This window comes from Podarcis gaigeae (assembly GCF_964106915.1).
Source record: "Podarcis gaigeae genome assembly, chromosome: 6".
Taxonomy (NCBI): domain Eukaryota; kingdom Metazoa; phylum Chordata; class Lepidosauria; order Squamata; family Lacertidae; genus Podarcis; species Podarcis gaigeae.
Window position 1 is genome coordinate 61142267 of NC_139682.1, and position 27046 is coordinate 61169312.

General features: G+C 41.0%; 1 protein-coding gene across 1 annotated transcript in view; it reads right to left on the reverse strand.

The window, feature by feature from the left end:
- Positions 1 to 2035: 2035 nt before the first annotated feature.
- Positions 2036 to 27046, reverse strand: part of ITGB3BP (integrin subunit beta 3 binding protein) — a 33634-nt gene continuing 8623 nt past the window's right edge. The window contains 8 exon segments of the mRNA XM_083742883.1: positions 2036 to 3418; positions 7321 to 7374; positions 12105 to 12130; positions 16312 to 16365; positions 17576 to 17669; positions 18829 to 18907; positions 20015 to 20090; positions 23702 to 23837. Coding sequence (XP_083599009.1) covers positions 3356 to 3418; positions 7321 to 7374; positions 12105 to 12130; positions 16312 to 16365; positions 17576 to 17669; positions 18829 to 18907; positions 20015 to 20090; positions 23702 to 23837 — 582 coding nt within the window. The 3' untranslated portion in view covers positions 2036 to 3355.

The following is a 27046-nucleotide window of genomic DNA, read 5'->3' on the forward strand; positions in this document are numbered from 1 at the left end:
TCACTGTTGGCCATCTGTTGGATGGCTTGTTGCTCAAATATGTGTGCAAAGAAACCCACTGGTGTGTGCAATTTCCCCTGGAGTGGAGGCCCAGCGTTCCTATGCAATTTGGATATATTTATTGTGAACTAAAGAGGATAGCATGTGCTGAATGTGCAGCCTTGTCACACATGGTAATGAAAGTTAAATCCTAAGCAGGGAGTTGGATTCAGAGATGCCTTGCACCAGCGGGAACTGGTGTGTCGGGATAGTTGGCAGAACCTCCACACTTCATGGCAACAGTTCCCATGCTATCCTCTAGGATTCTCAGGGCTATGTAAGGGGAATTGCTGGGTGATGTTTCATGGACCAGGTAGGAAATCTCAATTTTCCAAACTGTTGTCTGGTTCCAACCCAATGTTTTATTGAATGATGACATTAACAATAGTCTGTTTCTACCCCATTCTTAAAGCTATAAGTGTGGTAGGAGAGCTGACCCCCCCCCCCCCAATCTGGCAACCAATGTACTCCTATGGTTTCAGATAATACAGGAGTCTAAAAAGCCCAGGACACAATTTTTACAGCCCTGATACTGATTTACCAGAAGCAATGCATGTAACATTAACTCTGCATGTGTATACTCAGTTCTGACCAAACTAAGCCTCCTAGCCTCCACATATCAAAGGGCTATCTTATCTATGGATCACTTCCACATTTCCCTTATTAAATACTACCAAGCTTAACTTTACTCCTTTCTCATAACAGTTATTCCTCCCAAGAGGCATAGGTACCGCAACCACTGGAGAGCCAATTCAAAGTATGGAGCAACGTGGGCCTAGTGCCAGCCTCACCTCCCTCGGGTCTAGAGCCGCAGATGGGAAAAAGTGGGCATATTCAGTCTCTAGAGTGCTATCAGAGTGCTATCAGAAACTGAACTGCTCCAAAACGAGAATTGTGTGGGTTTTCATTTACTTCATTAATTTGTTAAAAAGGTAAAGTAAAGGACCCCTGACAGTTAAGTCCAGTCGTGAACGACTCTGGCGTTGCGGTGTTCATCTTGCTTTACTGGCCGAGGGAGCTGACATTTGCCCGCAGACAGCTTTTCCGGGTCATGTGGCCAGCATGACTAAGCAGCTTCTGGCGAAACCAGAGCAGCGCACGGAAACGCCGTTTACCTTCCCACCGGAGCGGTACCTATTTATCTACTTGCACTTTGACGTGCTTTCGAACTGCTAGGTTGGCAGGAGCAGGGACCGAGCAACGGGAGCTCACCCCGTTACGGGGATTCGAACCACCGACCTTCTGATTGGCAAGCCCTAGGCTCAGTGGTTTAGACCACAGCACTACCCGCATCCTGAATACAGTTTGGTAAAATATTTCTAAGATGTTGAAGCACTGCAAAAATCACTCCGGGAAGGAGAGTGTGAAACAGTCGCTCTTGCTGACAGAGCACTGATCTCACATTTCCATTAGCCATTTCTTCTGCTTGTAGTCATCAGAAGCCCGGAGCAAGTATTCCCCAGCATAGAAAAACATTAGTTTTATGTGTATCTCTTTTCTTTGTCCTTCAGATGGCCTTCAAGGGTGATAAAGTGCGAGTTATCTGATCTACCTTATGTAGAACTAGGAAATGGTTCTTAACAGACCCAGCTGTTTCTGAAAAGAGAAAAAGCTTAGTACAAGTGGCTGAGAAGCAGTACTTTAATAGCCTTAGGCTGCAATTCTGAAGAAGCCTACAAGGGAGCAAGTCCCAAGGAAATCAGTAGAACTTACTTGTAAGTAAACATGCTTGGGACCGAGTTATGATGCCGCAAACAAATGAAGAGGCAACAATGATGTTGCGCCAATAAAGTCCCTCAAACTGTGTAAGTGAAACTGACTAGCAATAGCATCTTGAGAAGAAAAAGTCCCTCAACCTTTTCCTACATAAAAGCATATGCATATATTTGAAGTAACTAGCACTGATAGCAGTGAAATACCTTGAACTGAAACCTGTACTCTTTACACTGAAATGTCTAAGCAAATCACTTTTTAAAAACAAATTGTCAACACCAAATTATCCTTCAAAAGTTTTATTCTATAAAAAGAATTGTGACCCAATTATAGTTGACAACTTCAGTTTTGAAATTGGTACATGCCGAGCGACTTATTACTGTCTGCTTGGTTGCAAAAAGCTGCTTGCATGGGCAGAAGGCACTTACATTCCACACTGGGAGCAAGGGCTCCACAATTTCTACCTGTTTGTCTCCCACCCCTTCTGCAGCTCCCAAACCTGTTGTATAGAGCCTTCTAACTTTCAAGAGCGGCTTTTGGGGGATCAGAAGGGGACCCAGTGCAAAGCAAGAAGGAAAACCTCCCTATGTAGTGTCTTCAAACCATCATAAAGGGTATATATACAGAAGAGATGAGCAAGCACATTCTTAAGGCTCCACTCTTTGCTTACACTCAAAATGGTGAAGCTGGCATTTCAGTGTCTGTCATCTGAGAAGGTACATGCCTCAGCTTCACCACCACCTAAATTTCCATTAAAAATAATCTTTATGTTAAAAAGTTATTAAAGATGTACTTGGCCCTCTAAACATTCCAGCATAGTTACCATTTATTTTGACTGAAACGTGATATCATTTGTGGATCTCAGTACATGCTAGGATAGGTTTTACTGATTCCTGTCCCTGCAGGTACTATTGCAAAGAAACATTAATCTCTATGGTGTTGCTTTTTAATGATTTTGCAGCATAAGTTCAGGCACCACAAAGCAGAAGAACATACTGATAGCTTTGCTAGCAGTGCAAAACTAAAGTTATGTGGTGCTTTTGTAAACCAAAGTAACTAAAAAGGCATTGCAAATGTTGCATGTGAGGCACATAAGGTTTTGCTAGCAAAACGATGGTAGCGAGCCAAAGATAGATGGAAAATTGCTTGCTTTTGGGTGTGCTGATAAGTTGCATAAACAATGCCCCGCATGTTGGCAAGCAGTTTTCATTGTTTGTGGTCAAACTGGCACTCCTTCAGAGAAAGCATGGAGCATATCATTACTGTGAAATTTACAGTTTGTTTGAAGGCCTGGGAAATAGTGTCCATCCTTAAGCACAGCTCTTCTTCCCAAAACATGAGGGGAAAGTTCACAGAGGCATTTTACCAAGGTAGGGCAAGCGTAGGGTCTGGTGCAGAAATTCAGCTTGTGCCATTACCCATTTGCATAAAAGAGCTATGGAGAAGTGTATTATTTACATTGAGATTATCTGGTTGTGCAGATTGTAAAGTTTAAATTAGACGCAAGAAACTGTATCTAGATGTGCACCTGCCTAGTGCACTGAGCAATCCTTAGCTGGTATTTGCTGGGGAGATAGATTTACAGGCGTTTCTTTTCAACCTTTTAAGTAGGATCAGGCAGTTGTAGAATCTTGCAGCCAAGCAGAATATATTCTTCAGATATGGCCTGTGTAGGTTAAAAAATGATTAAAATAAACGACAATTTTGGCATCCATGTTGCCCTTTGAACACACTATTTGTGGTTTAGCTCTAGCTTTCCTGTGTATATACAGAACACCTAGAAAACAAAATACCCCACTTCCTTGAAAGCATCCTGGATGTTAAAATACAAATGCTTCCCAGTATTATTTTAGTTCACAATTTAACACGGGGCAACTTCATGTGTCAGCTTAATATTTCAAGGGACATATATAATGAAAAACCCCAAATACATTGATCTGGTTGCTATTACCAAGAGCCAGTTTAGAAAGCTTCAACCTAGAAAGGATTTGTTTCCTGAAAGTAGGGTTATAAAGGATTAGAATAAAGAAGAATAAACTTAGACATATTACATAGCATCCTTGGGTTTGAATATGTTCTCTGTTTCAGCAAACTCCTGTTTCTTTCCTAGCTGCTCTGGAATAACGGGAGGTGATTTTTCTAATTAAGAGGCATGCTTTGCCTTTTGTGTAACTGGCAGTTCATCAACTCATTATGCTAGCTGTTTTGGCTACAATTTTGGCTTCCATCGACCAAGTCTTAAGACTTCAGCTTGCTTTCCTGGCCTGAGCATCCTACAGGGTGGTGTCCATTAGCAAGCATCGAAAGGAGACTGTGCATACCCTCAGTGTGCATGTAGCCCCTCAGGAGCCGGGTGGGGAGGGGAAATGCTACACATAAGCACGTTACTTTTAGATGCTTGTGACAGATGCTAGAGAGTCTATTGCTGTGCTCGCTATGTTTGAAGCCTCCTTGGTGCATTTTATGCCACGGAGCAAGAAGCCATATTAATGCACTGCTTTTCACATTCTTGCCGCCTGCCATAGCGCCAACGTTTCCCTTGGAGGAGCATGGCTGCTACTGCAAACCTGCACGGTCACCTAAGCAGTGTTGCAGGAGTGGCAACTCCTGGATCTTTTTGCAAGTCACCTCCATTCACCTGGAGGTACATGTCATAGGTCCAATCAGAGGGATGTGATTCTAAACTGATAGATCTTTCAACAGCTGGGTTCTTCTGCTCGCTGTATCTTGCAGAAAGACACTCTACTCTCTCAAGGCTCACTGTACTTTTGAAATTATGAACCAAGAAGACTGGTGGGTGTAGGAGATCAGGGCTTCCAGAACTTGGGTCTCCAGCTGTTTTTTGACTAAAATTCCCATTATCCCTGACTACTGGTCCTGTGGGTTAAAGCCTCAGCGCCTAGGACTTGCCGATCGAAAGGTCGGCGGTTCGAATCCCTGCGGCGGGGTGCGCTCCCGCTGCTCAGTCCCAGCGCCTGCCAACCTAGCAGTTCGAAAGCACCTCCGGGTGCAAGTAGATAAATAGGGACCGCTCACCAGCGGGAAGGTAAACAGCGTTTCCGTGTGCGGCTCTGGCTCGCCAGAGCAGCGATGTCACGCTGGCCACGTGACCCGGAAGTGTCTTCGGACAGCGCTGGCCCCTGGCCTCTTGAGTGAGATGGGCGCACAACCCCAGAGTCTGTCAAGACTGGCCCGTACGGGCAGGGGTACCTTTACCTTTACCTTTACTGGTCCTGCTAGCTAGGGATGATGGGAGTTGTAGTCCAAAAACAGCTGGAGACCCAAGTTTGGGAAACCCTGATCTAAATGGTTAGTGGGCCAAGGTTAGCAGCAGTTTAGGAAATGAGGGTTAGAACTTAGAGAAGGTGAGAAACAGGAATAAGGGGGTAGAGGAGAAGGCCAGAAACAGGAATCTGAGTGGGAGAAAGCTGGAAGGGCAACGAAATAGCTGCCTGTCTGGCGAGAGGTGAGGATTTATATTCTGATTTCAAAAGAACAGCCACATCTTTGTCTACAAGCAAAACTGCCATCCTATCATGATAGTATGAAACCATTGATTAAAATAATTGAGCAATCATTAATTAAAATGCCATTTGGTAAAAGATATCCTGCAATCAACTTCTTTTTTTAAAGGGAGTTCTGTAACAGCACAATTCATTGCACGCATATTCAGAAGCAAGCCTCACTAACTTCAGTGGAGTTTATTTCCATCTTCTAGATTATTTGAGGCATGATGGTGTCTTTTGTACTGTGGCAAGAACAAAGCAGCCATGTCTGTTCCCTCAGCAAAAAAATTGTGGTGCTTTGCAGCAATAAAAATAGCAGCATCTGTAGTATACCATACAGCTAAGTATTTACTGTCCAATACCAGAATTTGCTGCAGTACTGCCAATATGGCAGTTGATGCTCAGAACCCAAGTCCCTTTTTTTGCACTGTGTGTGTATAACAATGCAAACAGCACCAGGGATGCACAAGGGATGGCTTATGTTTGCTACACTGAGACTGGGTCACCTGAGATTGAGCAGGAGTCCTTATTTTATCACTGACTGACATTAAGAACTGCTAACAATTCTTTTTTCAAAACTTCTCATTCAGCTAATAATATAATGAAGGTGTTTGGAAGAGATGGCATCCTATCAGACACAACACTGGCCATGTGGAATGGGTAAAGGACCAGGTACTACTAGCTACAAAAAACAAATTTAAATGCAGCTAATGTAGTTCTTACCACATGTGTGAAAAACTGCAGATTTTATAAAAAGTGACAATCTGTAGGAGTCTGTAAACTCAGAAACAAGAGCCATACATTTTGATGGGCTTGTGATTTCCTTGACAAACATTTTCTAGCTTTGATTAGGGTTCTTGGCTGACATATTGGACAGGCTCAATGAACTTAATGTTTGCCTGCAAGGCAAGACCTGGAATATCTTCATTATGTTTCAGAAAGGATGGCATTCTTCTAAAAATTATGCTATGGAATAGCTCTGTGCAGCAAGATAATTTCATTTTGTTTGTCTGGGGACTTGTGTCCTAACCACACATTCCTTGTCTACTTTAAGTCGAGGAACAGGATCTTGCTGCCCCCCACAACCCATCCTCTGGGCCACATGTTGCATAAAATGCTGGAATGAAAAGGTCTACAGGAGGAAAGTTCAGTATATGCAGACCCAGCTGATGCAATAGTTTTTCCTGCTCAAATAGTTGGGGAAAGAGTAGACCACACAAATCAGACCTACTCAATTTAAATGGTGCATTAAACACCATTTTGTCACATGCAGCTTATGAATGTGGGGTGGCCCTTGGAGGAGGGCGTGGTGTTCATGTCCCACTGCACATAACTGCATGTTTTAAGATGAGCTGGGCTTTGGAAATGCCAGTACTCGAAAGTGAGAAGCTTGTCTCATCTCGTGATTCAGCACACATATTCCTGGAGAAAAAAATGGCAATTAAAACAGCATGATTTTAGTAGAGCTTCAGAGTGAATTTTGCCTTTGTGCAAGGGAACCTCGTCAAAGTTGGAAGTCATCCTATTTTGAGCAATTGTAAAATTACATCTCATGAGCTCTCAAGTAAACTAGAATTTCCTGAGCTAGCAAGAAACAAAAATGGTTCAAATACTTGCTAAGTTTGCTTTGATGCCATGCCAAAAATAGAACGCATTTCATGTGGTATCATCCCAGCAAATATTTCTTTGGATGAATGAAAACACAAACAAAAATCTGTTTTGGAAAACATTCTGACATATAAACTTACACATGTGTGCTAAGTAATGCCTTTTGAAAGACATTATGTCTGAACTAGCCCAGCATATTGATTAATACACATTTTGGGAATTAAAGAATCATCAGTTTGCAGAGAAAATATTAATAATCAACTCTCAGAGTCATTTACATTCAAATTAAGTGAACACCATTGAAAATAGTTTCCCCCCATTAATCAAGGGGTGCTAGAAATTAAGTCCCACAAATCTACCATTCCTCAAAAAGCTTCCAATAAACACATATATTTTAATTGTACTTTCAATTACAGACTTCAATCCTGTCTCTTAAACATGAAGATCTGCTCACCTCAGTTGATGAGGGACTTAAGGTACTCAAAGCTGTTGGCAGGTTGGAGATAGTCTGTAAAACAAAGAACATTTTTTTCGCATAACAAGAAAACCAATACAATTATATGTTGCAGTTTATACTTACAGTATAGAAAATGAAAAATCTAACATAGTCACTGGACACAATCTAACATGTAGTTGGGCCTACTGTTTTCATTGAGATGCATTTATCTTGTGGAACACAAATTGCTTTTAAACACAAGTTAATGCAAATGTTGAAGATTCTATTTTAACAATAGGGACAAAAACAGAGGCTTACTCAAAAGGATTCAGTGGGTTGTTAGAACTTCAAGCTCTTAGGATTTGGCAAGTTAAAAACTGAGGTAAGAAAGAGCTCCAAGCCTACCACCAACACATTCTTGTGCTGACCATCAGGAAGCCACTTTTGTCAGGTATGTTGCTAGGTCAGCCTTACCCCAACGTGTTGCTCAACAGATGTTCTGGACGACAACCCCTATAATCCCCAGCTAGTACAGGCCACAATCAGAGATCATGAGAGCTTACAAGGTCCAAGGCATTTGAAGGACATAAGATTGGGAGGACTTGATGCTTGCTACTTTAACAGCCCTGTGGCTGAGGCCCATGACACAAGCTAATTTATATGTATAGGTATCCCTGGAGATTGCTTCTTGGGAGAAAAGCAATGACAAACCTAGATAGCATCTTAAAAAGCAGAGACATCACCTTGCCAACAAAGGCCCGTATAGTTAAAGCTATGGTTTTCCCAGTAGTGATATATGGAAGTGAGCTGGACCATAAAGAAGGCTGAAGAATTGATGCTTTTGAATTATGGTGCTGGAGGAGACTCTTGAGAGTCTCATGGACTGCAAGAAGATCAAACCTATCCACTCTTAAGGAAATCAGCCCTGAGTGCTCACGGGAAGGACAGATCCTGAAGCTGAGGCTCCAATACTTTGGCCACCTCATGAGAAGAGAGTCGTCCCTGGAAAAGACCCTGATGTTGGGAAAGATTGAGGGCACAAGGAGAAGGGGATGACAGAGGATGAGATAGTTTGTGTTCTTGAAGCTACTAACATGAGTTTGACCAAACTGCGGGAGGCAGTGGAAGACAGGAGTGCCTGGCGTGCTCCGGTCCATGGGGTCACAAAGACACAACTAAGCAACAACATCCCTGGAGAATGAAGATGGTAGTACTGGGGAACACTACTTTGCTTATGGGATGTGCCCACTGCAAAGTCAGTGATCATTATATATATATATATATATATATATATATATATATATATATATATATTAGTGTGTGTGTAGGAACAAGCAGGAGATCTGAGACTCACCAACAAAGGTCCAGTCTTCTTGTCTATGTCTTGTCCTGTGTTTATTGTAACAATATCAGGCCCCACAGTGGGCTTCTTACCATTCCATTTTGCCCTTTCTCCAACAATGCAACAAGTTAGTCAAGATACTGGCTTTCCCAGGGTCTTACAGAGTGTTCAATGGTCAGTGGGGATTTGGGGTTACATAGGAAGCTCCTTATACCAAGTCAGACCGTTGGCCCATCTAAGTAAGTGTTGTAAATACTGTCCAGCAGCCAGGACTCTTTCCCAGCTCCAGCTGCAGATGCCAGGGATTCAGCCTGGGACCCTGGCCACGCTATGGATGCCCTCTTACCACTGAGCTACAGCCCTTCTTACAGATTCTGGTCACTGCACCACAGGGGCTCTGAGCTGAATCAGAATCAACTGTGATGCTGTGTAGAGACCTTAATCAACTTTGCCATTCAACTTCAAGAGACCTGCCCAGGTCAAGGGGCGTTACACAAGTCTTTCTAGAGAACCACCCTAATCTGCTTGTGCAAAGTGGGGGAGAATCTTCTGTTCCTCTACCCATCCACCAGCACAGTGAAAGGTCATGATCTAGTTGAAAGTTTACTCTCTTTTATGCATGTGTGTGCAAGTTTAAATGCTTTAAACCATGAACAGCTCTAAAGTGGAGAGGGAGAGAGGAAAAAATGGCCACCTGTCTGGTGATATAAAACCAATCTTCTCTTAAATGTGCCAGAATAATTTTTCTCCACCTCAACTACAGTTAAAACCTTCAGTCTATTCATTACTGTCCTTTTATAGTATTTTTATTTAATAAAACCTATTAAGACTACCATACAAATCTCTTTACTTATGCTTTTATCTTTTAACTGATCAATTTTTATATTGCTGACATCCCCTCTTCACCATTTGCTCATTTAAAAATTCATAGTACATGAGCTATGTCTCTGGAGAAAATGTCTATAAAATTTGTTACAGCTGGCAAATGTGTATGAGTCAGTGATAGCACATGACTAAATGCTTCACAGAAAATAAAACTTGTTTCTGTAGTAAGCAGAACTGTTTAAATGTTATTTATTTTTATGTTTCAAAGAAAATATATTGTGAAGTGCTGCATTGATTTAATACGCAACAGTGTCTGTGTACACGCTGTATAAGGAAAATTTATGAAACCTTTGCACAACTCCTTTAATTGAATTTTCCAAATCTCTCACCACACACAAATAATCAATATCTTCTGCAGAGAAAACCAGTCAGAATTATTGCAGTCTTTCTTTTCAATTTTGTTGTCATCAGCACATACAGAGCACCTGGATATTTGTAATGTCTGGATAGCAAGTTATTTACACCTCTTAAAATGTAATTGCTATTAAGTGACTCCAAACCAATGCACCTTTTCTTTTTTATTATTTAAAATAACTATTGTACGTCTCAAAGAAGACATATTTAGGAGAATTTATAGTAATGTACGAATTACTATACATAACACTTATATAATTAATAGATTTCATTTCACCTGATATCTAATGTCAGAGTTTGGTTTTTTTGTAAAAAGCATTGTAGGAAGAGATCTGCAAGAAAAACACGTTGTAAAAGTAATGCATCAAAGTTCATGTACAATGGCTGAATGGTAGACCTTCATATAAGGAATGCAGTTTGACAGGTCAGTGAATGTTTGTGCACATCTGTATGGTTGGTTGTGTATATATATCTGAAGCTTTATAGTCATATGTCTCATATGCATTTCTCTGTGTGCCACCAAAGTTAATAGCTTAATATTTCATCTACATAGCATAGGACAGTAAATAATTGGAGAAGTTTGTAGTTTGCCTCCCAAGTATCTATCACACTTGTAGCTCCGGCCTGTGATGCTAAACATGCCAAAAGCTGTATTTTAAAATTCACACCCTAATTACAGCCACATATTAACATAAGTGTCTTTGGGGAAACAAAGCATTTTTTTGTTGAGATGAGAAAAAGATCTAATCATGCAGTATTTGTAGGTCAAATGAATAACTGAGTTCTGACCATTTTTCTTCACAATAAGTAGTATCTCTCTACTAGACAGATTAAAGTCTCACCTGAAGCAAAAACACCCCACAAAAATCAATACAGCCAAAACTTTGTCTCTTACAAAATAATCTCAAGAGTGGCACAGACTTTGAGGCAACCAAGGCTGCAATCTTACACACTTGCCTGCGAGTAAGTCCAGGGTGCCAGCAGTATAATGGGTCCAATGCACTCTATGTGGATTAGGCCTTATGCCCCCTCTTGCAAAAGAGGACACAAATTGGTTTAAGCTTTGTATCCTATTTTGCACAGTTTGATTGGACAACCCCAAAACAAATTAGGGTCACACAAGTAATAAAATGTTTGACAGACTGAATGTGAACAGGTAGAGCTTTTTTCCATACCAGAAAAAGGCTTCACCTGTTGAATTTTGACCTGCCACACAGCTGTTAAAGACAGCTCTCTGGAAGAGGAGTGGACACAAAGCCTGAGGCTTGCTCAAGGTCATCCCCATCACAACAAACCATAGTTTATCATGTCATCATAACACAGCCAGTATAAGGCAGATCCCTCTGTTCTTCACAAAAGAGCACCTAAAAAGTGCAAGGGATGAGGTAGTAACTAACAGGACAAGAGCACTTATTAGCTCTGTTCACCGTTTTAAATGTCAGGCAATATCTTCCCAATTCATCCCACAATTTTTTCCCGTTGAAAATCTTTTGTTCCTTTTTTAATCTTCTGGGACAACTGGACTGGAACCAAGTCACTACATGGTTGCAGCAGCTTGGACACCCCACCCCAAACTGTAGACTCAGATACAGTCCGCTAGCCTTCATTTGCCCACCTCTGATCTACACTGGGTGATGATGGGAAACTGGACAAGCTGGACCAAATCAGGTTGGAAGCAGTACATCAAAGCTGTGTAACAGAGAACAGCACTTTTTAAAGCCTGCAGAACTTTGGTGCTTTGTCTTGCATTGAACAAAAACATTTGTAAACAAATCTTTCAATCCTGGTTGATTGGGGAAGAGTTGAGTAAAAAGTCTCTTTTAGATCTAGCATTTACTGAAACCCTCCCTAAGAACCAGCAGGATAAAGGTTCGTTTTGTTTGTATTCACTCCCACAAAATGCTAAAACTGTTAAAAAGTTCCCCTTTGAAATATGCAGAGTGCAACCTACACACACATAAAGCATGCTTTGGACAGCAGCAACATGACTAGATTTCATCTCCTGGCAGCTGCTCTCAAGTTTGCTTACATTCTCTTCAAAAAACATTTTGTTTACTGTAAATGCTAGTCATGGGCAAACAATGGGGCCATTTTTTATGTTGCTAATGCAGAATGATATACTAAGATCCACATAATGCTGCCCATTGACAAAGGAATGTTCTGAATTAAGTTGTTTTAAGTAGAGGCTGTTTATGTAAAGTAAATAAATTTCATGCCTTACCATGTGATGATAATGTGACATTCCATCTGTATCAAGCCAAAGAATAGTCATAGGTTTCATGTCCTGAGCGTAACTAATTAAAAATAATTATGGAAAACCACATCCAAAAGTAAAAAAGCTAAATAAAGAAGACAGTCTTTCTCCAGCCTTTATTTTCATTAGGACAGCAGAAGGGATCAAAGTTCCCATTCAAGAAGTATTTATTATATTGTTAACATGCTAAAAGTGCGTCATTTTGACCCATATGATTTCAGAGTCATACTAAATTTTCACTGCTTGGGTCATTAGTGTTACAAATGGAAGAAACATTATGATGCAGCATGTTTCACTGTTGTTCTTGAGCACAAATAAGGCTATATGGTTGCTTTACTTAGAAAGCAACTAAAGAGATGCTTAGTATACTATGGCACTGGTTTCTGTGGGCTTCATTAGGCTAAGAAGAGAGTGGGAGAATTTGTAAGCGAAACCAACTTCAGGACGAGTAAGAATTCCGCCAAATGAAAATTCCTTAAGCAAACTCGCTCTTCTGTCCTGGTTTTCTGCAGCCCAACTTGACCGATTTTCTAAACTTGCAGCTGTAAGGATTCTTGTATGTGACCAAGATTAGATTTCCCAGCTTAAAATTGGTCACGGATATTCTAGCGATTGGTTTCCAGACGGTAGCTTGGATCCAGACTTTGCTCCCATCAGCAAGCTCATCTCCTGCATGGAGTTCTCCTTGGGGACACTTGGGGAAAGTGGGAGAGAGGCAGGGCTGGCCCACCCATACAGCAAGATGAGGTGACTGCCTCAAGTGGCAAGATCCACAGGGGTAGACCCGGCCTCCAAGGAATGCATTGCCCACTGCTGTGGCTACAGCAACAACACATAGAGCATACTCCTTGGACGCTGGATCTGACACCTCCTCAGCAGCCCCACCCCACCCCAATGCCTTCTCTACAGTGGCCTCTTGGCGAATAGGAGGTGCTGCTGGTCTCCTCCCACCCTCGTTCCTTGTTCCCATGCACTTCACTCATCTCTTCTTCCTTGGCAGGGGAGAAGCACCATTTTGTGTTTCGCCTCAGGTGCCAAAATGTCCTGGGCCGGCCCTGGAGAGGGGACTGGAGAGTTGATTATTCTTTCTGCTTGCACCCTCTGATAGTTAGGGGATCCTCCAAAAAGAGTTGGGGCTGCAGGGCAAATCAGCAAAATGGTCTTCCCCTCTCTTTCACTGGATCAACTCATCTAAAAAGATTTGAATTTAACCCGTATATGTTTATTCTGACTTACCCCTCAAATTACAAAGACATGGAGATGGGAAAGTACTGCTTCTCTGTGCTATCATTTACACACCTAGATCCATATGTGCAATTGTTACCTTGGATTTTAAAAGCAATAATCTCATAGCTCTGGTTTATATACACAGGCACCATTCCAGCAGATATTAAGTAGGCCTGGTATGTGGCCCAATGCAATTTTGTTCCCCTAACCAGTTGTAGTCTTGCATAAACTCAACTCTGTTCCACTCAGAGGCAGTAACTGCCACTGTGATGTTCTAAACTTCAAAGTTAAAAAAAAGAAGACGATAACTAAGGTCTATATATTACATTAAAGAGAGAAACAGCTCTTTTCAACGATCCTATGAACTGATACAAGGCAATTTTTAAAAGTACATAATAAGGAGGTGGGGAGAAACCAAGAAAAGAAAGTCATTTGTTTACTCCATGTTAAAGATAAAGAATGAGAAAACACCACTCAACACAACTGACACTTGGCAAGCTAAGTCTTCATTGTTAAAATGTCCTTTATTCTGCTTCTTTTAAAAACTAAATCATAAACCACAAGGGAAAATTAATCTACTTGATCAAGATGTGTGGCTGCCTGTCTGGCATCAAGAACACACTGCTGAGCTACAGAGATTTCACTTCATATCGATATAAATGCTAAATGACTTCAAGCTTAGGAGGAAGTATTGCCTTGAGTTTAAGGCACAGGACCAGGAGTCAGCTGTCGTCTCATTTCATACTTTACCTGGGAGGGCAGACAAGCCACTCATCTTTTCAGCATTTAACCACAACTTTGTAGTAAAAGACACACAGGCACCTTCTCTGTACCAGCTGATGGGCTGGTCTATATTCATACCCCAAATGTGCTTACCTAGCTGGCACAGTGCCAAAGCTCTCATTTTACTACAGAGCTTTGTTACTACATTTCTGAACATTTTGGGGAAAGGCTACAACGGGACAGCATTACCCACTCGCACAGAGGAAAGAATAATTCCTCCTGGGAGAGCCACTGACTTACATGACCCTGGTATACATTGCAGAACAGTAAAATGGCATGGATGATGTAAACTCATCTGTAAGGCTGGTGCGTTGCATGATAACACAATGCGCATTTAGAAAAGTGTTTTTGGAAACTCAGTCAAGTTTAATTTAAAAGCTTAAAAAAAAATCTGCCAAAGGGGTGGGTGTTCCACAGGATTTCATGGAAGTAGCTGGTATATTTAATCTGCTTGAAAGCTCATTCTAAGCCACTCATTCGCAGAATACCAAAACTATAATGTGCCTGTTCTCCAAGAGATGCCTATGCCCCATATCAGACAAGCCGTGACGTCAATGATGCGCTTCCTCTGTTTAATGCAAGGCATGTTCTTAAGCACCTCGCCGAAATGGGACTTTGTAAAATAGAGATCATATGTCTCTGGGATGTGGCAAGGCTGTATTCATAAATGTTTGCAAAGTACGCTCAGGTCCTCCGGTAATAGACACTAGAGAAATATTATTATCATTATTAAAGCCTTGAGATACATCAAGGCTTTATAGTTCACTCAAAAGCCTACCCCTAAGACAAGGTGATGTGGATAAGGAAGAAAATGTAAAAAAATAAAAAATAAAATAAACATGAAGGCAGTTCATATCCAGATAGTTAAATAAAGGTTCTTCTCAAAGTGGTAGGGTGCTCACATGCCAATACCAAGAACAGTTCTGACTACAATCCTGTGCCCAGTAACTCAGATTGACGAGTTAATCTGACTGGGCAAAAAACTGCAGCCTTAATTTTTTTAATGGGGCTGACTAGTAAATGGGGCTCAATCTTTCCCCAAAGCCAGAGCTGAGGCCAAACCATGTGAAAAAAGGAGAGAACAGAGCATCTGCAGAGTGCATTCTCCTAACCACTGCATGGATAACTCTGTCCAACATGCATGGATAGCTCTGCCTCCCAGGAGCTGAGTGCAGCACCCACACAGACCGAGGGGAGGAAAGTTGACATAACCCACAAGAGTTCCTTCATTCTCACCACAAGGCCAGGATGCTCTGGATCTGGATTTGGGAATTTGTTCTTGGTTCTGGGCCAGAAAGACAGAATAGGTATGTTGCTGGTGAACTGCCCACAAAGCTGCTTCATTGAGCTAAGGCGAATTAATAAATACCCCTTAGGGACATTGTATGAGCACCTTAACATAAGATAAATGCGGGTGTCCATTCCACCTTGTGTGCAGGCAAGCAAATCACTTAGCAATTGTGGTTTCCTATCTTTTGCAAACACTTCAAAATAGAGAGGTATGTATCTGTCACCCGTTATGGCAGACGGCTGGTTCTCCTCCACTGCAGCTCCTTCTGGTGTCACAGCCAACAGAAGTGCAACTGAAGTCCCCTTGGAGCCATGCCTTTTCTGCAATTGTACCTTTTATATGGAATCATTTCCCTCCTGAACTTGGGCAGGCAGGCACCATCTTTTATTCTATTTCGGCATCTCTTTAAACCACACTTATTTAACCAGGACTCTGAAGATGTGCAATTCCACTTTTTGTTCTTACTCCCCACCCCCGCCTGCTGCAGCTGAATTTTAGCCTATATACTGTTGTGCTTTTTATAGTTTATCATTTTTATCTTGCGTATTTTTAATATGAACACCACCGGGAGACTTCAGTAAAAAGGTGGTATATAAAAACATTTCAAATAAATGCATTTTTAAAATGCATAGTTTGTTCAGTGAGGCATTTTTGTAATCTGAAAGTGGCGGGTGGGGGGGGGAGTCTTTATCTTGCCAACAGCTTAAATGTCATACAACCAAAGAGAGGGCAAGAGACCTAATTTTGCTGAAAAGAACACAAAGCTGATATGGTCTCCTGCAAAAGGCCTTTTCAAGTCTTTCAGAAGAAATTTGCTAAATGGACCCCTTTGACAACTCTTTGCCATCAAAACAAATAATATGGGGGAGTTACCTTGGGCAGGCTGTCTTGCATTGGTTCTTCTTAGCAGCTTTCCTGCTTGCTTTACTGAGGAACAAAATATATTTAGATATTGTGACAACTCTACTCATGTGATGCTAATATAGAAAAATGGTACAAATGTGTTTTTTCTCTAACGTTCCAGGAAATTTTTCAATTAAAGAAAATACTGGATTGAATTCATAGTTCCTCAAGCAGAGTTCTACTCCCAGAATAGGGCACTCCCAGATCTCTGCTCTCCCTTTCCCCTGCAAACCTTTGTACATCAGAAAAATCAGAAGAAAACAATCACCTCCCTTTTTCTCACACACACTTCTGTAGACAAAAGTTCTGCTAAATCTTTTTGGACATGGCTAGCAGCAGAGTGCAATACTAGGGAGCAAGTCCCATTGAATACAGTTTCTTCTGAGTAAGACACACTAGATTGTTAGGCCAAAAGTAAAACTAATGATATCCCTCAATACCTTCATTGAACAACAGGCTCAGGACACAACACTGTAGCACCTAACTTCTAACCCAAGTTGATGAGGAACCATTAGTGTGGAAGTCTTTTGGTTTAGTCAGTCAACCAGCTACAAATCCACCTAACACTTACCTCGCCCAGCCCACATTTTAGCAGCTTCTCTGCAATGTTATTATGCGGGACTTTGTCAAAAGCCTTATTGAAATCAAGATACGCTACGTCCACAGCATTCCCCTGATCCACCAAGCTTGTAATGCCATAAAAAAAAAGAAGAAATGAAATTGGTCCAGCATGACTTGTTTTTGAGAAGCCCATGCTGAGTCTTAGTAATCATAGCATCCTTTTCTAAGTGTTCACAGACTGATCACTTAATTATCATAATTATCAGTTCTAGGCCAAGCAAAACACTCAAAGAGGATGTGAAACAGGCTGAAGGGCAAGGGCATGGTGTTGGGAGAGTCATGAGGGCCAGACAGAGGCTTGGAGGGCCACATTTGGCACTTGGGCCTGAGGCTCCCTACTCCTGCTTATAGTAACTTGGATATAGAGACCCGTAATATAAATTCACTTGAGTTATACCAAGAGTGATCAGTAGTGTTACCACTTATCAATTATTTGTTTGCTTAATTATGTTGCTTAATATGAAGTACTCAATATGGAAACTAATCTGTATTTCTGCAATACGTAATATTTCTAGGACACCTAGGCATGCTCATGTAAAACAAAGATTAAATATGTGAAAGGATGCACATTAATTCTTTCACAAAAACAGAAATTATGAAAAGTCCTTCTTACTTAGCTTTCTGGTTTTGCTCACTTCGCCTTTCAAGTTACCAGCGGATTCTGAAACACCGATAATATTTTCAAGCTCTCTGGTGCCCTCTAAAGCCTGAAAAAAAAATTTTTTTTAAAAAAAAGCTAAATCTTAATGCCGAATCTTCTAACAAAACAGAACTCTTAAAACCTCCCACTCTTTCTGCATCATTAGTTTAAATGGATGAAAAAAAATTCTATATTACTAACATTTGATATTAGAAATGGAATGCTTCTGTATGCACAGTATGATCAACAGGTGTGAAGTTGGAAGTCTTGTCGCATCCTCACAATCTGAGCACATTATCGCTGAAGGACACAGCAGGCTGCCACTTTGCCTTTTCAGGCTGTTTGTTTGCCTGAATCCCGGTCAGTTCCCCTAGTTTACCCCAACTACTCTGTATCCAACCATGCCTTTCAATCAAAGGAAGTGTTGCCCTGACTTTGGCTTCTAGCCTGGACCACAGAATCCATCCCAGCCTACCACCTCTGCTTTCTTTCCAGCCCTTAGGACACGACCCCACCCAGGATTCAGGTATAGAGTGGCGGGCAAAACAGGTGCCCTTAGGATACTCATAGGTGTGACCTCGTGGGGCAAATAGCAGCTGAAGAGGGGCAGTTTAAATCAGGAAACAGATATAAGGGAAAGTGTTAACATGCTTTTTTTAAAAAACAAAACTGTGGGAGATGCATGATCAAACTCCACAATCACACCTAGTTTGATCCTCACAGTGGAATCAGAAAACCAACTATTTTTCTGGGTAGAGGGTGGAGACTGACCTGAGAGAACAATAGCTAATAAAATTATAGGTATTGTTAGATGTGGGCAAACTTTTTGGCCCAGTAGGCCAATTAGCTATCTGTCCTGTGGGCTAACTTCCACCCACCTGTCAAAGTCTCTTGCATAACACTTTCCAAGTGCCCATCTGCCAGCTGGTTGTCGGATGCCTGGGGACTGCAGCGCAAGGGCTTTCTACAGACATAAGCTACACAATCATGTTGTCAGCTGCACAGATGATCCAGCTGCATCTCTACCTGCCCCGCACATGATGTCACATATGAAAAGTAGGCTAGGGAAAACAGCCTTGCAAGTCAAATTTGATCGGTGGACCAGAAGCTCCCCACCCCTGCTCTATAATGAAGATTGCAACAATTGAGAAGAAAGAAAGAAAGAAAGAAAGAAAGAAAGAAAGAAAGAAAGAATGAATCAAGGATCAAGATGGGGGAGAACAGACCTGTAAATTGGTTAGGTTTTGTCTGATTTTCATAAATCTGCCCAGAGAATCTTCAACTTCAGACTGCAGTATTAATAGTCTTAAGGAAAGAGGGAAACAAGGAATTCTTTAAATTGATGGCATAATTTCTGAAACAAGAACAAAAATGAATAAAAACCAAGTAACACTGATATAGCTTTGCCGGCAACATCCCTCCCCTGGCTGTGAAATACTGTAACTTGTTGGTATATAACAGGTAAATAAGTCTAGGGTTTATCGTACATCAACCACTAGCAAAATGCACACATTTCTAGCATGTATAATTATACTAATTTCCCATCATTATCTTACCTCCTCCCTAAACTCCAGCATAGGGAGTCAGTTCCACCCACTTCTCATTGATAGTGCAAAGAAACCCATCAATACTCCTGCACAAGTTTCCAGCCCAGCCCAGTCCTACACATGGGACTCTTTAGGACAGGGTTTCCCAAACCTAGGCCTTTGGACTACAACTCCCATCATCTCTAGTTAGCAGTACCAGTGGTCAAGGATGATGGGGATTGTAGTCCAAAAATGGCTGGAGCACAAGTTTGGGAAGCCCTGCTTTAGGAGACAGTAAAAAGCAGATCAGGAATGGAAGGGGGGAGGAGAGAAGTGGAAAAACCAGTAGGATCATCCAAAAGGCTAGAGAGTGCACCAGAAGCACAAGATTGCATGAATAAATAAAGCAAAAGGATGAAGGCTGCTTAACTGGCAATGTAACTTGTTCTCTTATAGAACAGATTTTAATTGGAGTGACATAAGCCTGAAAGAACTGAAGCAGTGCCGTAGTACCAGGCAGCTCATTGAATAGACAGACAAATTGTATACAATAAATTCTGGGAAAGCTGGCTGCCATTTCTAAAATATTGTCAGGAAAATAATTAACTCCCACAAAAACAAATTCAAGTAGGTTTTGATTTTTTTAGAAGAATTTTTGTGATTTTATGTTAATCTGCATTTACCTGTGTAACGTTGTGATAGAAAACAAACATTTCTTAGGGTTTTTTAAAACTCAGTTTTGTTGATAATTAATAATTGCAAAAGGACTAAATAAAAAATACTCCCCAATATTGCTACAGCAGAAACAGCTTTCCCAGAGGCTCTGTTGCAATTAAATTTGTGCCTCTCCATGCTTAGTTTAAACTATAGAATTAGGTAACATTACTTTTCATAATCTTCCATTTCAGGATGCCCCCTTCTGGGTGATCTGATTAGCAAGTTACTACGTTTCTCTCTGTTTCCTAGGAATAAGACAGTCAAGAAATAAGAATTAACACACTATAACCATCCTGTAGTTGAAGACAAAAATCAAAATAGTATAAAGATTTACCATCTTCTGCACAAAAGGTAAACATTAACTATTTTCTCTATACCCACCCCCTTTTCATTACAAATGCACTTTAACTTGACATTTAATCAATTACAGCTTTTCCTATAAACATCTTATGTTAGAAAGGAAAGCTACAAATACAAAAATAGAAATGGTAAAGTTACTACTACTACTACTACTACTACTACTACTACTACTAACAGATTTAAGAGGTTAAAAAATTCCCAACATTCATTTCACTCCATAGCAATGTAAGATTGTTGGCAAATGCAATATATTATGTATTATTAATTTGGATGCTAGGTATATGAAAATATATGAAAGAACATGCTCAATAGCCACTATAATTTCCATTTGAAATTATTTCTTTACTAACCAAAGTTATATAGCTGCCCCATAAGATCAAACTCACAAAAGACACAGAACAATTGAAAACACTACTCTGAAGGATCCTACGTAGTGACATGAGAATGGTGCAAGGGGTTGCAAGAGAAAAGAGTGAGGAGCAGAAAATGCCATCCTTGCCCAATATGCTAGTGGGGGGCTGCAATAGATCCCAGCGCTCCCTGCAAACAGAATGAGCCCTTCCATTTGCAAAGGGTTAGTTGCTATGCAGTGCAATTTGCCTTAATATTGTTCTCTGTACATATCAATGTTCAACAAGACTATATATATATATATATATGAATGAGATTTTACTGGATTTTGTATTCGATCTCATTGCGAAGGCTCAAGGATAGAGGACAGACCAAAACAAAGAGTGTAAATGAAAAAGCCCTTAGGGATATGGGGATATATGTGCGTGTGTATGTGTTTCAGGTCAAAATACATTTAGTGTAATAACAAGTGCAACTTGTATAATTGCACTTATACATCTATCAACAATAAAGCAGTGTTAACACTGTTGCAAGATAAAAAGAAAACATTAAATATATAGAAGACAACTCAGAATTCTAAGTCCTTACCACCATTTTGTAGCTTGGTGAAACTAGAAAAGGAAAGCTATTCCTACTTTACTGAATAATTATCCATCTAAATGTCAGCTGCGGACACGTGATCTCTCTTTTTATGTGCAAAAGGACTGTTCCCTTATGCCCATATTTAATTACAATATGGAAATATAGCACACACTCACCTTTGCCTTTGACATCCCGGCACACAGGCGTTTTACTCCTTCAGGCATTTCCCCCTTTTTTTGTCAGAAATGGCATGTGAAAAAAATCCAACAGATTTTTTTTCTTGTTTCACTTTCTCCCTCCCTCCTTCCTTTCCTCCCTCACACACAAACACAGAATCACATATGAACAGCGAAAGCAAAACTCATATAATATCATCAATAAAAGATTGGCTTGGGAAGTGGGGAGATAACAGCATTTGGAGTTTTCAAGTTGTATGTACACTTCACTGCTTTAAAATGTCAGTCAGTTTTCAGTTAACAGGGCAGAATCAGCAGAGCAAAGATGTTCTTTCACAAATGGTCATATTGTGTTTTTTATCCACAAGCAACTGGCTGCTTTGTGTAAAATGGCTGCATTTTGCAAAACGGCCTGTGATATGCAATCAAATACAGATAGCGTCTCACTAAAAGTATCTAGATCAAGTAATATGGATTCCTAAACCAGGTCCTCTGCTTCCTCTTCTTCACCTCAACAGTAACTCTTTTCTTGTATTATTCTGTGAAATTAAATCACAATGCATTTCTCATCTCATGCTAAAACAACAACACCCAAATTATTTGAGAGCAGGAGCAACACTTTAGTATACCTAGAAGACTGTTAGGTTTTCAAGTACTGGCAAAATGTGTTTGGTTCCGAAGGACAGGGAGCAGAGAGTAAGGTTAAATGGACACTTCTCCCAGCAAAGGGATATAAAGTTAAACTGTGGAATTAACTAGCGCAAGTAGTAACACCCACCAACTTCAAAAAAGGTTCCAAAACAGATGGAAGATAAGGTTATCAATGGCTATATACTGCCTCCATGATCCCAGGCCCCATGCCTCTTAATACCAGTTGCTGGAAAACAACAATGCAAATCAGATATTGTCCTGCTTTTGGCATCTGGTTGGTCACTGTGGGAAAAGGATGCTGGACAAAACAGGCCACTGGTCTGATCCACTAGGGCTCTTCTTATTTTCTTATGAGATAAGTGTTTTTTATTTTTTTAAATTATGCCTTGTTGAACACCAAGATGCATGGAGAACAATATTAAGGCAAATTGCACTCGATAGCCACTAGCCATCTGCAAATGGAAGGATGCCTTCTGTTGACAGAGAGAGGCGGGATCCAGTAAAGATTCCCAAGTGGAGGATCCTTCAGGGCAGATTTTCCACAAACAAAAGTGGAGGGGAGAAGAGGGAACCATACTATTCCCCTTCTGCTGGTAGAAGTGCTTCATTAGTGGAACGGATGCTCCCTCCTATGATGACTTAGTTGAGGTATAAACCTTTGTGCTACCTTGTACTGCAAATGTTCACTGTAAAGAACTTGCATAAGCCTGAAAAAGATTGTGCATGTATGATGATGTAGACTGACGGTAAAAGGTTAGAAGATTTGCACAAGATCAGACACACAGACAAATTAATGCAGGGTTCAGCATTATTAAAATATGATTAGCCATCATTACAGGGCTCAGTGTCAGAGCATATAATTTGAATGCAGAAGGACCCAGGTTCAATCCTCACCATTTCTTATCAGGGCTGGGTGGGATCCCTGCCTGAAACCTTGGAGATCTGTTGCCAGTCAGTGTAGTCACCACTGAGCTAGGGAGACCGACGGTCACCCTATACACAAGGCAGCACCCTCAGTTCCATTGTACAGGGCAGGTAAGACCTTCTTTACTTTCCCCAATACAGATGCCAAACCTGTTAAATGTTATCATAGCAAGTTTCAAAGGGCAGGGAACTAGTAACAGCACAAACTCGCTGGATTAACAAACTCTGCCCACTCTACACAGTGAGAAATTTGGTTCCATTAAATTCAATGCCTGATTCCAGTTGTGTAGCTGGGGGGGGGGGGTGTCACACTGGGCCAGTACGTTTCCAAGCACAATTCAAAGTGTTGGTGCTGACCTTTAAAGCCCTAAACGGCCTCGGGGGGAGGCAGCGGGAAGACTCTGTGCAGGCTCTGCGCTGCTTGAAAAAGCAACACAGGCCCACAGGGCGCCCAAACAGAACACGGCAGCTCAGGAACTAGGACTCTGGCAGCACGCCCTGCCCTGCCAACAGCTTGCCATGCCCCCTATGCGCAGAACGCACATGCTGCCCCAGGCGCCGAAGCGGCTAGTTATGCCACTGCTTGATTCTCCTCAGCGAGCAAAAGTAAGCAAAACTAGTCAGAGGAGAATTGTTGAAGAGGTTTGTGAAGGCTGCAGAAAAGCTGGACTTTACCATAAAGATCCAAATTCATATTCGTGGGTGGAAGGAATCAGAATTACCGAAGAAGACATAAATTACTAAATAAAGAATTTGACTTGGTCAATAACCAGAAAAATTCTGCAATAAGTAGGAGAGAATGTTCAACTAACCATTTGATAGACCATTTCCATGCTCTTGTACATTACTGCTCCTGGGAGTTGAAAAAGGACTGATTGGGCACGTTCCTGTTGTTGGTGAATAAGACTTGAGATTCTTCTTACTCCTTGGCAATGGTGTTGCAGACACCTAAAGAATAATAAATAATGGTAACAAAACAACCTGTACAGGATTATTATGCAGTGTAAAGCACATTCATGTTTTCCTTTTCAACCTTGACAATATCCAATTCTGCCTTTATATTTCTAGTCAAGGCAGGCTATAGAATTCTCCTATAACAGATGTGGGGAATCATGCCTCTCGGTGCATTTTTAGGTATCCCACACACTTTAACACTTCAAAGCTCAAGTTCCTAGAACAAACTATGTTTCTAGTCCTTGTGCTGGTAACATGAGTTTCATGTTTAGTCCTTTATGCAAACAAAAAAGAATCAAATGATTTTCAAGCCCACCCATCTATTCCAAGGGACTAACACAAGATGTTAACTTTTTGTTTAACAATTCCTGATGAAGGAAAATAGCTACAACACTCAGGGCCACCTATCACATTAGTGGAAAGAACAATCAAATGAAATGAGCAAACTACCTCTCATGTTCCAACTGAAATGGTCTTTTAGAAAGGTGACTCTGAAAGGTGAAGCTATATAAATAGCACAAAACTTGCCTTATAGCAAGCCTTCCAGATGTTGCTGAACTCCAACTCCCATCAGCCTAAGTGCAAATGGCCAATGGTCAATAATTAAATAAGTTGTGATCCAAGAACATCTGGAAGACCACAGGTTCCCCATCCTTGCCCTACAGTAAAACACTGCTGCTCCTTAATACTCCAGAACTATGACTGTAAATGCTCGGCGATTCCAAATTTTGAGAGCGGGTGGCGCTGTGGTCTAAACCACCTAGTCTCTTGGGCTTGCTGATCAGAAGGTTGCTGGTTTGAATCCACGTGACGGGGTGAGCTCCTGTTGCTCTGTCCCAGCTTCTGCCAACCTAGCAGTTCGAAAGCATGCCAGTGCAAGTAGGTAAATAGGTACCGCTGCGGCAGAAAGGTAAACAGTGTTTCCGTGTGCTCTGGCTTCCATCACAGTGTTCTGTTGAGCCAGAAGCGGTTTAATAATGCTGGCCACATGACCCAGAAAGCTGTCTGTGGACAAACGCCAGCTCCCTCAGCCTGAAGCAAGATGAGTGCCGCACTTCATAGTCGCCTTTGACTGAACTTAACCATCCAAGGCTCCTTGATCTTTACATGTTTTGTATAAATACTAGGTTTGGTGTGAAAATATTAGTGGATTAGCCTACCAATCCTCAATTTATAACACAGCAGCCTCGTATTTAAACCACTAGCCTAGAAGTAATAGGCAGGAAGAAACTGCATGTAGACAAGTGAGCAGGTGAAAAAAGGATGAAGAGCTTCATCACTCCCTCTGCACTGAGCACAGATGCCAAGTGGACTGCCAGAGAAGAAAATCCCCTCTTTCATGACTAGTACAGGGCTACTGCAAGAAGGGAAGAGCTTGCCTTCCTTCCTCTGCCAACCCCCAGCAGACTAATAAACTTTTTTCTTTTTTTCTTTTTTTCTGCAAACTAGTGACTTCTGTGGTCTCATGTATAAGGCTGCAATATAGCCATATTCTGTTGAATTGCTTGTGGCCTATTTGGGTGACTCCATAGATGTAGGCCTAATGTAAACATCACCCATGCACTGGATCCTACGTCACATCAGCAAAATCTGAATGAAAGAATCACTTGGGAACTAGCCACTTTAAGCCCCATGAGTCACCAAAGGGGTACAGCATTGGCATGGCTCTTCCCAAATGACCCGCTCATCAAAATAATCCCTGCCAACAGTATGGCATGAGATGCAGAAAATGTGCTACACCTGGAGTAAGTTAAAAATATATATTTTAGTATTTTGCAGACTGATAGATTGGTGTTATTTATAACCCGATTCTAAAACAAATCTTCCAAAGCAAACTTGAGTTAAAAGAAATATACTATTAGGAACAAGACAATCAGGTAAAACACTAAAAATAGATCAGACAGCTGTAAAATCACAAGTTCAGGTATACTGGAGTACTGTTTGCACAGGACTATGGAGTTGGAGTACCTGGGAGCCTTCCCATGGAAGCTTGCCTGAAGCCATCTTTGGGCTCTTTTCAACATCAGGTACTTATGTAGTGTGGACCCTTCAATTTTAAGCCTGTGTCTTCATTTGGTGTGTGTACGCGTGTGTGTGTGTGTGTGTGTGTGTGTGTGTGTACACTGAGTTTTGATTTTGTAATATTTTTTACTTTATGGTTTTATGTTGTATTTAAATTGTTGTTAGGGATTTTACTTATTTATTGTAACCCAGCCCAAGAAGTTTATTGTTATGTGGCAGCATACAGATGCCATAAGTAAAGAAACCAAAGGAATAATTAAGGTGTAATCCTACACTCATTTGCTTGGAAGGAGACCTCACTGAACCAAGTAGGACTGTCTTCTGAGTAAACACACAGAGTTAGGAAAAGTAAAGAGTGACAATTAACATTTCTCAGTGCAGGAAGGACTAACGTTTGGCTCTCTAGATGTTATTGTCTTCCAACTCCCTTCACTTCTGACCCCGGGCTATGCTGACTGGGGCTTATGGGAGTTGTAGTCCAACAACATCTGGAGAGCTGCAGAATAGCCACCTTTGTTTCAACTGGAAATGACTGATAGTAAACTCCTATGCGTGTTTCTGAAACATATAATAAACCATTTTCTCCCTTTCCTCTTTCTTTTTCACATAACTATTTCAATTATTTTAAAACTCTGGATAAGGATACACCATTTATACTAACAATAATAATAATTCTGCTTCATAGACAGCTTTAGAAATTAATTCCATCAATGAATTTTGGAAAACCTGAAACCTCAAGCTTTCAATGAAGAAATTTTGACACTAGAAACTTCCTAAATAGTTAAATCTCAACACAGACATTTCCCCCCTTTTAATTTGCATTTCAGAAGGAAAAATAGCTTTAGGGTGGAACAGAATCATTTCAAGCTGGACTGCTCGCCTCCAAAAATGCTACTCCAACCAAGGAAGCAGATGCAAAATTACAGTCACAGCTGTATTCAGAGCACAACAAGGTGGGTAATGGAAAACTAAATTGCTAATTAAATTGCTAATGATTTTTGTTAGTGCCCCTGCTGTATTTTGTCACCTTTGTTTAAATACAAAAAGTACACAGAAGATTTTTAACACTGCCAAGTTTCCAATTTTGCTAAGTACCACTGAGACCTCTGAAGACTACCATCTATAAAGAAACTGTTGGTATGTAGAAACAAAACAGGAGGCTCATTTTATTTACCAAACAT